Source organism: Tinamus guttatus, unplaced genomic scaffold, assembly GCF_059628265.1.
Source record: "Tinamus guttatus ecotype Peru unplaced genomic scaffold, ASM5962826v1 Tinamus_guttatus_pri_ptg000210l, whole genome shotgun sequence".
Lineage (NCBI taxonomy): Eukaryota > Metazoa > Chordata > Aves > Tinamiformes > Tinamidae > Tinamus > Tinamus guttatus.
In genome coordinates, this window is record NW_028288744.1 from 558226 (window position 1) to 571647 (window position 13422).

General features: G+C 34.3%; 1 protein-coding gene across 1 annotated transcript in view; it reads left to right on the top strand.

The window, feature by feature from the left end:
* ARAP2 (ArfGAP with RhoGAP domain, ankyrin repeat and PH domain 2) overlaps window positions 1-13422 on the top strand; it is a 101169-nt gene that overhangs the window by 60141 nt on the left and 27606 nt on the right. The window contains exons 18-23 of the mRNA XM_088524345.1: window positions 324-387; window positions 4287-4450; window positions 6385-6597; window positions 8883-8988; window positions 10266-10413; window positions 11166-11234. Coding sequence (XP_088380471.1) covers window positions 324-387; window positions 4287-4450; window positions 6385-6597; window positions 8883-8988; window positions 10266-10413; window positions 11166-11234 — 764 coding nt within the window. The remainder of the gene's footprint in view (window positions 1-323; window positions 388-4286; window positions 4451-6384; window positions 6598-8882; window positions 8989-10265; window positions 10414-11165; window positions 11235-13422) is intronic.

The following is a 13422-nucleotide window of genomic DNA, read 5'->3' on the forward strand; positions in this document are numbered from 1 at the left end:
TCTATTGATTATCATCTTTGTAGGTGCTGCTGCATTTCACATTGCAGGAACTTGCATGTTCTGAGTCATTATGTCCCATAAAATTTGAATTTACAAGTTTAATTTTAATGTAATACAACACACTGTAGCACGTTTTCACATTAGAAAGTATTTTTTTATTCCAGTGTTTTGTTTTATATTATCAAGCAGCATTCTATATTTTAAATATTATTAGGAATTTCATGCTGCTTCTGTCATAGATCACAGAAAAATGTTTATATTTGTATGTGTGTATATGTATATAATATGTATATAATATAAATATGTGTGTGCTTTGTTTTTAGCAATCAGTAGTGTGATGCAAAATGGAGAAAAAATAGATGTCCTGCTGCTTGTTGAGAAGGGAAGGTAAGGATCTCGTTTGAATAAAGCTGTGTGATCTGCCTGTATATTGATATCTTAGAATTCTTGCTGATCAGTCGTAGGGTTTATTCACTTGAGGTTGTTAGAGAGTCAGTAAATTTGCAGACATTTTAAAGGAGGAAAGACTTTGTGTATTAATTACATTTTATGTCTGTGTCAGGAAATGCTAACAAGTACTGCTTAATTAAATGCAGTTTTCTCACTGAGAAAATTATTCCCAGTCAGATTAGTCTGCCATTAATTGTTTCTTCAAAAGGACCCAACTTCCTTTAGCTTGTAAAGAAATAAAGTACTTCTGTGGAGCATTTATCACTTCTCATTTTCTTCCACTCTTATGTCCGAGAATTCTCTATGCAAACCTGTGTAGAGTAGGACATGAGAGAGTGTGTATTATTCACTTGGTTAGTCTTATTGCAATGTCTGTTTGAAGTTAGTAGCATACTAGCTGGAAAAATATATGCCTGAGAAGTCCGCTTCAGTGTCCTACTATCATGGCTGTAACGATACAGGAGGGTGAAACTTACAAAATGAGGGGTATCTCTGCTTTATTTAGAATTAGGGGGTAGTAAAATTATTGAAAACTGGAATAATTTATAAAAGGATTTCTTTTTCTCAAGGATAGAATACTGGGCAAATATCTGTATCAGAAATGATCCTGTGTTTACTCAGCCTTCTGAACAGCTGATACTAACTTTAAAAAAAAAAAAAAATTGATTGCATCTCTCGGGGTGGGGGAAGGTAGATTCCTTTGGCATCTATGCAGTGTTGGAAAAAAAAACTCCTTGCGCTTGTGTCAATTTTAAGCCTTTCTCAGATACATCTATACATTTTTGTTACTTCAGTAGTATACCAGAATTTAACAAGGTGATGTAGATTAGAAGGAAACACCTTTTCCCTTCCCCGACCCCCCCCCCCCCCGCCTTCAAGAATCATACTAAATAGTTCAGCATTAAATAAGATGCATGGAGCAACTAGGGAACAAGAGGTATCCTATTCAAGGTGCAGTCCAACAGATTGATGCAAACCATACATCTAATTTCATAGATATCAGTGCTGAGCAAAACTTTTAGCTCCAAGTCAGATTTTATTATTTCTTCATTCTAATATTTCTTCAAGTGAAGACAGGTTTTCCTTGAACTTCTTTAATAGTTTAATAGAAAATCTGAACTATTTGAAAATAATATGAAGGGGAGCACTGGATGATGTGTTATGACCATGAATATGTTGAATTTTTCTCCACTGAAGTCTTCCATAAGTGATTCTTACATAGTGATTCTTACTTAGGATATTTTTCCGGAAGTCTTCAGCTGTTCTGCAGAATTGCATGATGTTGCATCTTGCAGTGGTGAAAAATAAATAAGTATAAAATTAACTTCAGACTCGATTTTGGTATATTGGAAAAAAAAAAAAAAGGCAATTTCCTCTTCCTCCCCCTGCCCCCTCACCATTGCTGTAGGTAAATTCATTAATACAAAGTAATAAAATTGGGACTCTGAAAAGTGGTAAGTCTCTATCCCTGATTGATTGACAACTTTCACATTAATTCTTTAGTTAGTTAAACCTGGGATAAATAATATAGTCACCAAAATCAATGTTAAGAATTAATATAAAACTAAATGAATAGACTTTGTCCAGAATTAATAGAAGCTCGAAAATGAATTATTTTTTTCTATAAATTAAGCAAATCAGGCCAATTGGTGTAATCCAGGCAGTGATTTGGTGATTGTTTTTTATTGTTGTTGTTTTTATTTCCCATCCACCTCCCTCTTGTTACACTTCTCTTGTAGTTAGATCTTTCTTATAAGAGGTAAACCTTCCCAAAATAGTGCCACAATTTTTTTATGCTGATGGTTCCTTAACTACATCACTTTCTCATTACCTCTTTGATGAAAGCAATAAGATATGCTGTAAAATGCAATTATAAGCACAAAATCCTGGAATCCATAGGTAATCTGAAAATAAGACTCAGCCAAAACTGAGTAAAAGGACCTATGATTCTAGTATGATGTGCTGTTAACATGCTTGAAGAAATATTGCTGACCTTCCTTATATATCTCTTATCAGTGGCATTTCTGTGCTTTAGTTGCAGTTGTTTATTTTTAAATGATTTGATAGCGTCAGATACCTTTTTATTTCCTCAGTTTTCAGACATTGTAGACTTTTAGTTAAACTCCCCTGAGGACACTGAGCTGCGCTGCTCTCTGTTTCTCTCCCTTCTTCCCTCCTCACAGCTCTTACCCGGAATCATTTAATATCACTACTTTACTAATACAGACTTTGTTATATGAAGTTTACGGAAATAGGTAAAAAACACTGGAGTTTGTAGAATATGCCTGTGAAGATGGGCTAAATTCTGTAGAAAACTTGATGAGGTTTGAGGAATTTTCCACACGCCTGCTGATGACCATTTCCCCTTTATTTTAAACCATTTTGCAGGTGCTCAGAGAGGGATGTTAACAAACAATTTCAAAGTAGGAAAACATTGTTGTTTAGTTAAGCTGGAAGTGTTAAAAAATTGATGTAGAAGAGATAGTTAAACTTCTTATTTATACACTGCTGTATATTCTTATGTGGTTTAAATGTATTCTAGGTGCACTTTGTCAAGGGAAAGGCCAGGTGTGGTTTGAGATGAGCTTTCCAAGCCAGTTCTGCATTAAATTGACTGAATTCAGACTGGGTCTTGAATTGGTTTCACTTCCTCTTTTGTGGTTTTGTGGTAATTATTGAAATTGCCTCTCTGATGTTGAAATTCTCCAGGTGGCTGTTCTGGAGATTTTTGACTGGGAAAAATTAATATATTTTAAAAATTAATTAGTCACCTTCTTTAACAACAGAAGTTCCACAACATAAGCAAGATTTCTCATGTCTGTGTTTTCACATCATCTGCTCATGTGTTAGTGCTGTACAATTCCTACTTGAAGAGATGCCTCTTTTCTTTGTGAGTTGAAAGAAACCCGCTTCTCTAGAAACAGAGTTTAACTTGACAGTTTGTCATATTTTTAAAAAAACAACAAAAAACACAATATCTTAGTAATTCTGGTCCATTTCTTTTACATGATATAGTAACCCCATTGAGGGGAAGATGAGAAAATCCATACAGGGTCCTACAGGTTATTCTGCTCCACACAGTTTTGAGTAATTTGTATATATGGCACATGATTCAGACTTGTATCTCTATGAAAATATATAAATACAATGCATTTAATTTAATTAGCTTTGAAGTTTAATATCATTATTTTTTCTCCCTTCCTCTATTATCTATTCACCGATAAACAGAAGAGTTGCCTTTTTGTTTAGACGTATTTATATTTTCAACTAACATACCCTGCATCCTGTCTATATCACATTTTTTTGAATAACAAAAAATCTGTTGATACTTTCATTTATCTTTTTGTGTAGTACTCTAATGCAAATCCTTCTGTTCTGTAGAAAAAGAAAATAGTAATATGTATAAATGTGTGCTTTAAAAATGAAAGTGATCAGAAGCACTTAAATGTCAATTCTAAATCACAATCCTCACCATCGCTGATTTGGGAATAATAGTACTGAAGAATAGTGTAACTATGTGAAAACAAACAAACAAAAAAAGTGAGAACAAGAAAGCTTTCTCTTATATTGAAAGTTGTCTGTAAATCTGTGCATCCTGCTTAACAGTTACTTGAATGGATGAATGCACAGTAATTCTTTACTGAAGAATAAAGGTATTATAAAAATTAGATCAAATCACTACTACTTTCTTGGAAAGAAGGTTCCTTTATGCCTTATTCCAAATATTTCCTCAAAACTTTGTTTTTGATTTTTATTATTTTCTTCCTGATAACTGCTATGCTTTATAGTAGAATAATAACAGATTTCTGTTTTCAAAATCTTTCTAAACCTTGCAGAACATTGTATATCCATGGTCATACGAAGCTGGATTTCATGGTTTGGTATACTGCAATCGAAAAAGCAGCAGGTACAGATGGCAATGCCTTACAAGATCAGCAGCTCAGCAAAAATGATGTTCCTATTATAGTGAACAGCTGTATAGCATTTGTTACACAGTATGGTAAGTATAGCAGATTTTTATTCAATTTAGGTATTATACAAATTGAATAGATGTATGCATACATAAACTAAACCCATGTCCCTCATTAGCCCTTGATGGGATAGCAAAGTACAAAGCAGTGCATCTGAGAATTAGCAGCCTGAGGAGAGGCAACTCACTAGGCCTTCCTTCATAATTTTAAATTTTATTTATGTGGCTCAGCCTTTTAAGTTCAGTGCCTCAGGGCAGAATACCTCTGGCCAAAATTTTCTGTGAGAACCAGCAGAGATTATGGCCTGGACTGGTCAGCATATCTTCTGGGGAAACTGGTATAAGCTGTGTTGCCTGTGCTGAGCCATAAGCGTGCTTCTGTTTCAGCATAATGGCCTAAGGAAGTATAATTGCTTAGTGTTTGCTTAAGTAATTATCCCCAGCATAATTTTCCATAGCATTAGAACATATATAGATGAGATCTTTGTCCTTTGTATTGCTGAGAATTAATCAGTCCTCTTGTGAAACACTAGATATTTATCAACCCTGTGCAAGTCTATTGTCATGATAGTGCTCTCTGTGACCTCTGCCAATATGAGAAAGCCTAATTTATATTTCAGTGGTGGAGAGTGGATATTTAAGCAAATAACATCTGACTACTAAAGAAAAAATAATTTGCATTTTTTGTTTGTTTTGTCATTAGCAATAGGAATTACTATATTTCATGCACTGAAATGTTAAAGCCTCATAATAATGTTCCGCACTTAGAATTGTCACTAGATACGTTTTAAGTTAAAATAAAGTTATATAATCTTTTAAAATCTTTTTGTCTTCTTTGTTGGATGAAAAGTTAGCTGAAGATGTTAGGAAGAAATTATTATTTGTGTGAGGAATTACTATTTGTATACAGCCTGTTTTTGCTGTCATCATAAAGGCTCTGTCATTAGTTGTGACCTACAGCTGCGAGACCCCGTTGGGTTCATCAAAGTTAATACCACAAACAGCATGAAACGGGAGCACTTGTTGGCGTTAGAGCACAAGGGGGCTGGCAGAATAATGTAAGATGCCTAGACTTGGGCAGAATTCTTCATTTTACTAGTACGTAGGGAAGGCAAGTGTTTGTAGGAAGTATGATTCTCTTTTCTCCAGCAAATGGGGAAGCCCATTTCCCGCCTCCTGCCCAAAAAACAAAAACAAACAAAAAATGAAGCTGCACATCTATGCTAAGCTTCCACAAGCACTAAAATGAGCAAACAAAAATTTGTTTCTGTCTACTTTCACATTCAGTGATTGAAGGTCGCATTTAACTGTGTTGTAGACTGATTTTTAAGCTGTTTTCGGGCTTTGGAGGTTTTAGTTGTTGCATATAAGAATAATGACTCATTGTTGAAGTCTTTCTGGTAGCTTCCTGAACCTGATAGAAAGCAGGACAAAAAAGGAATTATTTCTACTGATATCGAGTCTTTTAAGAATGAAATATGTCAGATTATGAATACAATAAAGCTTTACTGAGTCCCAAGTCAAGTTAATCGGTAGATGAAGAAAAGTGTAGGAGTACTGGTTTGAAAGCAATCATTCTGCATGCATAGAGCCAGTGCCAGTGATCAAAACTACTGTGCTTTTGAAAACCATGATTTTAGAAAGCCATGAAGAGATCTGGGATTTGAACTTGTCTGTAAAGTACTGCTAAAATTACAATCAGGATTGCTTAACATTAGGATCAGTGTATTTACAAAGAGTTGTGGTGGGTGTAAGCAGACTTGTCAGAGTTTTCCTCTCACAAAGTGAGGATGTGATATCTCATGCTTAGAGATACAGTGGTAGCAATCACAGTCTGTTTGCTAGAAAGACATACTTTCTGTGTGATAAGGTTTCAAATTTTTAAAACAACATTTTACTCTCTTTGGTTTGTTGTTGTTGCTGCTTGCTGCTGTTGCTTTTTCTCATATGCTCCTGTAATTTAGGTTTAGGTAGCAAAGAGATCTATCTCAAGAATGGCAATTCCTCCAATGTGGCTGAACTGCTCGAAAACTTCAAAAAAGATGCAAGAAGTGTTAAACTAAGAGCTGGAAAACATCAGCTTGAAGATGTGACTGATGTACTGAAGAGTTTTCTTTCTCAAATAGATGATGCACTTCTCACTAAAGAACTTTACCCCTTCTGGATCTCTGCATTAGGTAATATGTTCAATAACTCCGGATACAATGAAGGTCTTATGCACATTTTCAGTGTCAAATTTAAGGATTTTGTTTATTGTTTGCCTTATGTAGACATATACTAGATGTTTTTATAATCAGGAAAATAATTACACATACACTAGGGGGAAAAATTACTTAAAGAGATTGACTGCAGTAGATTCATTTGTCAGAAATCTGCCTTTAAGTGAACCAGAATAATATGAAAAAATAATGATGTTTGCTTGACAATATATCAGTAAACCAATATTTCATTGTGTTTTAGTTGTATCAGACAAAGTAAGTAGGGATGATCAGTTTTTCATGGAAGTATTGATGATAGAATTCAAGAAACAGAAGAATTTTTACCAAGTTGTCATCTGCCTGATAGATAGATAGATTACAGCTTTCACATTTATGTTCTGTAAATACATTTATAAAACTTTTCCTGCAGATGCATGTTTGTATTTTAATAATATAGACTTATTAACAATTGCTACTTATTTTTTGTTTCCTTAGAAAAGTGAATTTAATTTGAAAAAAATTGACATTACTGTCAACCCAAAGTATAACTTAGGGTACTTAACTTATAACACACTAAGATCTGTTTGGAACATGAGGATGTATGCCTTTCAAATCAAGGGCTAACAAATTAATTAGTTACTCACTACATAAATCATGATCATTTTTGTGGTTCCTGCAAATTAGGAATCTTTATGTTTTTATATTGCCCTATTTATATAATGCAAGAAACAAAAGCTCCTCATGGCTCATGAACTGTGCTGTTGAATGGTGGAAGATGGTCCAATGTTTGGCTTGCCAGCCCATATGAGAATGGTATTTTTCCCACTGGTTTCTACTGCAATATCAGGCCGAGTTATTATTTTAACTTCCCTGTGTGAAATGGTAAGCCTAAAACCTTACAGGGGATGAGCTGTATATGTAGCATAGCAATAGACAATGCAAAAGAAAAACCAACATGGAGCATTAGATTTTGCATTAGCGCTCTGAAATATTATATGCCTGTTTACCATATGGCTAACTTTTCCTGTAGAAAGGATGATTAAAATGACATTTCACTTTGATTTTGCTTAAGTTTAGACATATACATATTGCTTTAATATGAGCCACTATAAACTTGGGGAATTTGAGTATGAATATTGCACATTTTTGATCTTTCACCTCAATTTGAACAAACTGGAGAGAAGTGTATTAAGAATGTATTTACTCATCACAAGATTGCTCTCATCTCATCAGGAATCAGCAAAAGCTAGAGATATAACAGTTTAGTTTTAAATTAGTTCTTTTGTGAAAGTACATAATGGTGTCCTACTGATTTAACATCCTGATTTGTGTAGGGGATTAAAATTCTGCTTCAACTTTATTCCTTTTCCTGTTGTGGATAAGTGACACCGAAGTAATCGTAGGAAGACCAAAACACTTAGGAAGATAGATGCCCTAGAGAATCAAATTTACTGAGTTGAAGACTTTAAAGCTGGTGGTGATGGATTTTTTTTTTCCAATTATCCAATTTCCAATACCCAGCACAGGGCATTCAGTAACTGAGAGTTCTAGCAATCACCTGAAAGAGCTGAGGATCTTTTCTGTAGTTTTCATTTTAAGAAATTTGAGGCAAATGAAGAAGATTTTTGTTTGTTTGCTGTTCAATGTTAGGAATTGTACTTCTGCGCTGTGCAGGATAATGCTCTCTATTCTTTACACAAGGGTCTCTATGCAACATAGAGAGGCAGGCTTAATTTAAAGAGCTCTCGGACACGATCCTTCTCAAGACCGGAATTGCTGTTATTGTCTGCCACTGTTCAGCTACATTACTTTGTATAACTTCCTCGCCACTGCTTCTCTCTTCCTTGGCTCATATTAGTCTTATACTCTTAGAACTTGAAACTACTTTGAGCCTTGCTGCTCTAATCAAAATAAAGAGATGAAGACATCTTGTCATTGTTCAACTCTGGAAATTCTTAGAAGTATTTTCACGCATGCACACACACATGCACTACAGATTAAAAATTGTTTTCCTGATTTAGTCTTAGACTAGAGCAAATGGTGCTTGCATGTAGAATGTGGCTCTTTATTGCTGGTGTTCTTTCCCTGAACTAGTGCACAATAATAGACTTTGTAGATTGTCTGTATTGTCTTCATAAAGAATGGGTTGATTGGTTAAATTGTAATTTTAAATGACTAGATGTTGCTGATGTACTTAACGAGAATTGCTGTTGGTTTTCATTGTACAGTATCATTAATGCTCAATGATTATTATTTTCTGGCAGACACACAGAATGAAAAGGAACGTGTGAGGAAGTATGGAGCTTTTATTCGATCCCTTCCATCGGTCAATAGAGCAACTTTGGCAGCTTTAATTGAACACCTTTACAGGTCAATGCAAATAAGGCACTGTAGTAGAAAAATGCTTGTAGTCTGCTCCTAGTATTACTCTAATAAAATGTGGATTGTTCTATCAGCTAGCAAGTGTCAAGCATTAAAGAGTTGCCATGATCAATTATAATAGATCCTAGGCAATGCTCCTTTCAATTTATATCGTTGTAATGTTTCAGTTGAATTTTCACTAGTAGGCATCTATAAATATCAGTTGGATGGAGCAGTGGGAGAGGGCTGCCGGTGTTTATGTTCAAGTAGGGTAATTTTTCATGGAGCTTCTTTATATGAGACCATTTACCCCAGTCTGCTGGTGTTCTAGAGAACTCTTGTAAGTGATTCCTGAGATTAAAAGAATTTTCAAAATAAATGTCCTTCTCTTTGAATTGTGTTGCACAAAATGACTTTGAGAATTAACTATCCTTCCTATATTTCATCACAGCTTCATTTTACAGCTGAGGTAGCAATGGAGAACATCAAAAATACAGACTGGGACAAACAAAAAATCGTATTACTAAATCCAAAAAGCATCAGGAAAAAAGTGCAACTTTGAGGATTCTGCAGGATCATGTCTAAATAGTAGTAGCCATTGGTATTAGTACTGCCATAGGTAGCCATAGGTATTTGGTGTTAGTGTGTATGAAAAAAGTCAAGTTAGTTTGTTCCTTGTGAAGTGGGGAGTAGAGAATGAGTAGAATTTTATGGGTTACTATGCTTAAGAAAAGCTGCTAAAGAGCAGGTGTCTTTTAAAAACTATTTATGCAAATATTAAAATGATTAGTGCTATTCTTGGGATGATTGCAGTTAGTATTGTATTTAAAGATGTTTCTAAGCATATCCAGTTGAGATGCATACTCTTATAGCTATTCTGAAAATAGTTTATATTCATGTAACGGCCAAAATTCGGTGATATTTTCAAGTGTTTGCTTCCTGAAGAAGACATATTATGTAAACAATAGAACTGATATGAAAACTTTTTGATAAAAATGGAAACAAAAAAAAAGGTTCTGTTTCTTTCCATTTTTTGTTTGATCTTAGATCACCAGCTTGTAGAGTTTATAATATAACAAATAATACTTTCTATCTGCACCTCAAGTGATATAAATATCTGCATAATGATATGGGAGATCAGGTACACATAACAAAAGTAGTATTGGTTGGTCATTTCATTTAATGCAGTTATTCTTTTTGACGTGTACTCCATATTCTGTAGAGGAGCTCTGAACAACTGAAGGAACAGTGGAGATTTCTAAATAGATTTATTTTTCCTTCAACAGGGTGCAGAAATGTTCTGAAATCAATCAGATGAACCCTCACAAACTAGCCATGGTGTTTTCCTCATGCTTATTTCAGACTAAAGGCCAGACTAGTGAAGAAGTCAATGTAATTGAAGATCTAATTAAAAATTATGTACAACTTTTTGATGTAGGTATCTTCATATAAAATAGTGTCCTTCCTAATTGCTCTGCTGATAGAGGTGATAAAATATTGAAATCTTCTTAAAATTAAAATTGATGAAACCTTCTAAACAGGTTTTATTTGGCATTGGTTAAACTGATTTGCCAAGCTGTTGAATTTGCTTATTTAATGGACTTTGTTCTTTGTCGTCTTTAAATGTTAATTCCCAGACAGTTTAGCCTGAGTAGGCAAAGCTATATTTGTAGGATTGTTGAAAATCACCATTTTCCAAAATGGTGCCCATATGTCTTCTTGCTGGTACTAGCATACTAGCATTAAAGGAAACTTAAAGTCGGTGACTACTATCTTAGTGTCTGATCTCTGGAAACAAATAGAGGAAAAAACATTTGATTTCCAGGTCTTAGAAAGTACGTTGAATCCAACTAATCTGAGAAACTACTGTTAGTGTGAATTTATTGTAGAACTTTCAATTTGGAGTTTACTGTTCTACTATAATATCTTGTTTGGGAGTTATGGTGGATTCCCCTCTCTTAGTATACATTTGGTAAAGGGTGTAACATTCTGTCAATGAAATGATCTTCCTGACTGACGGAGTATTTTGCATGACTGCTCCTACCAAATGTTGTAGGAATTCCTCTATTTTTTTATATTAGTATTTATGTTAGTGTATTATAGTAGCATGTGTGTTACCTTATTTTATGTTTATAGTTTTTATATTGGTTTTCCTATAACTTACAAAAACGATCAATTTTGAACAGATTAATGAAGACCAGGTCAAACAAATGGATATAGAGAACAGCTTCATTACCAGGTGGAAAGACACTCAGGTAAGTGGCAAAAATCCATGGGTATAAAACAGATTCTAACAAATAGCATTTTGTTGTTTGTAGGATCCTATATCTGGATTTCTAAATGTGTATTTCTGAATTCGTGTAATGACTTGCATTAATTACAGAGCTGGAAGGAAAAAAAGGAAAGATTAAGTATAAACTAATAAAGCCAAACAGCTCTGTGTAAATTATACTGTGGAATTATGTTATGGCCTGTGCCCTGGGATAACTTAGAGATTGATACATCATGCTCACATTTTTACTATGCTTCATAAATTGTGGTAGAAATGATCAACACTAAGTGTGAAAATGATAACCTCTCTTTTTGATTTTAAACATGCATGTTAAAACCTTGAAGTGTATGTTAATACTTCTGTTAAGAGCTTTGTGCACCTGTGGTAAAACTCAGTAAGGTGATGGCATGTTTCACTGTCTGAGTAGTTTGTGTGAACAGCCTTAATTAAAGCAGAAACTAGTAAGCTCAATAACAAGAACAATGTATATGAAGTAAGAGAAGTAAGGGGAAGCATAGGGAGCTTACAAGTTCTTTCAGAGGTCTGAAGTAGTGAAGAAGCTTTCAGCAATTTTGGAGCCTAAAGCTTTAAAAACTGGACAAGAAAAGTAGCAAAAACAAAGCTGTGATGCTCTCTGATGGCTCCCTTCCTCCTGTGCAGGAACTGTTTTGGTAAACTGTCACTGTAAGGAAGGGTTTTGCAAATACACATGGAAATTGCATATTCAGGGCATTGCTGTCTTGAGTCTTCTTTCTCATAATCCTTCTTGTTTGGGTATAGACTGACAGGATATAATGATAGATTGAATAAATATAGCAGCAACTGCAGCTTGGGTGGGTTCTTGGAAAACTGAGGCTGTGAAGAATTTAAAGAAGTGGTTTTATTTTCCAGCACAGATAGCACTGTGCAATCCCCTTTGGGTAGTCTGTCATATTTGGAAGGCTGTCTATTGAAGAAAGATGAGACACCTTCTTTTCATTTTTAAAACAAGTGTCTGGGATTTCTGACATAGATTGTGAGTTTTCTTTGTTTTTTTTGTTTGTTTTATTATTACTATTATTAAACTATATACTCAAATTCGAGCCTTCAAGAGTAATTAAGCTCATTTGGCCTTGTTTCCCTGGGACTCTACAACTGTTAGGAGTGGAGTTATAAAAAGATCACACCATGATTTTAGTTATCCTGATTCAGCTCTTGGTAGAATCTTTTCCATTAATAATTAGGTTTCTGAATGGTTGGTTACACTTGCTCCATTAATAAGCTCTGACTTGATTCTAATCATACACATTGCTAGGTTTAAATCCTTGGGGGGAAAAAAGTATCACAGAATGAAACAAAAATCCTATTCAAACAAAGTCTCTTACCTTGTAGCTAGAAAAACACCCTTCGTAATGTCTTCTGGTATGAAATTTAGGAGGCAGCAATAAAAGAGATTCTTATTTTGTTACATGCAACTGTCAAATTAGTTCCCTTCCTGTATATTCTTAAAAACATGTTGCTAGAATTGACAAGCTGTAGTTTCAGAGACAATACTTGAACAAATAGAATAATAGAAATTTGAAGAACATGGCACTTCCTATTTTGGCTTGAAGAGAATGAAATGGCTAGAAAGGAATATAATCAAAACTGTATTTAGATATGTAAGATTTTTTTTCTTTACTTTGTCATTCCATGAAGAAAAAGTCTCCAATGGAAATAACAAATGCTAAATATTTAAATCTGATGTACTACAGTTTCAGCTGGACTATGCAGTCTGCCCAAGGAGGCTGTTAGATATGACATGTTGCTGCCATTAAATAATCACTGAATCATATTATTTCCTGAGTTTATCAGTAAATTGTTGTCCTTATTAAGTGCTGTCTCGGAGACTTTAAAATATAAGTTATATTCAATCACTGTCAGGATGCATGAAAAGCCTTTTAACATAGCCAATTATATTTAGAAGAATTTATTGAGGTGCTGGATTTTATTAATTAATCTCTATCAGCATCGTATCGGAAGGCATCATGAAATACTGAGTTTGAGTTAGAAAAGGATTTTGAATTTTTATCAAAACATTTGTATTTTTAGTCCGTGTTATTTTGCAACCAGAAAAAAAAAAGCAACCAGAAGTCACAAGCTAATGAGCTTCAGCTCAGGTGACCTTCGTTATTTGGAAGCTCTTGCCTCAG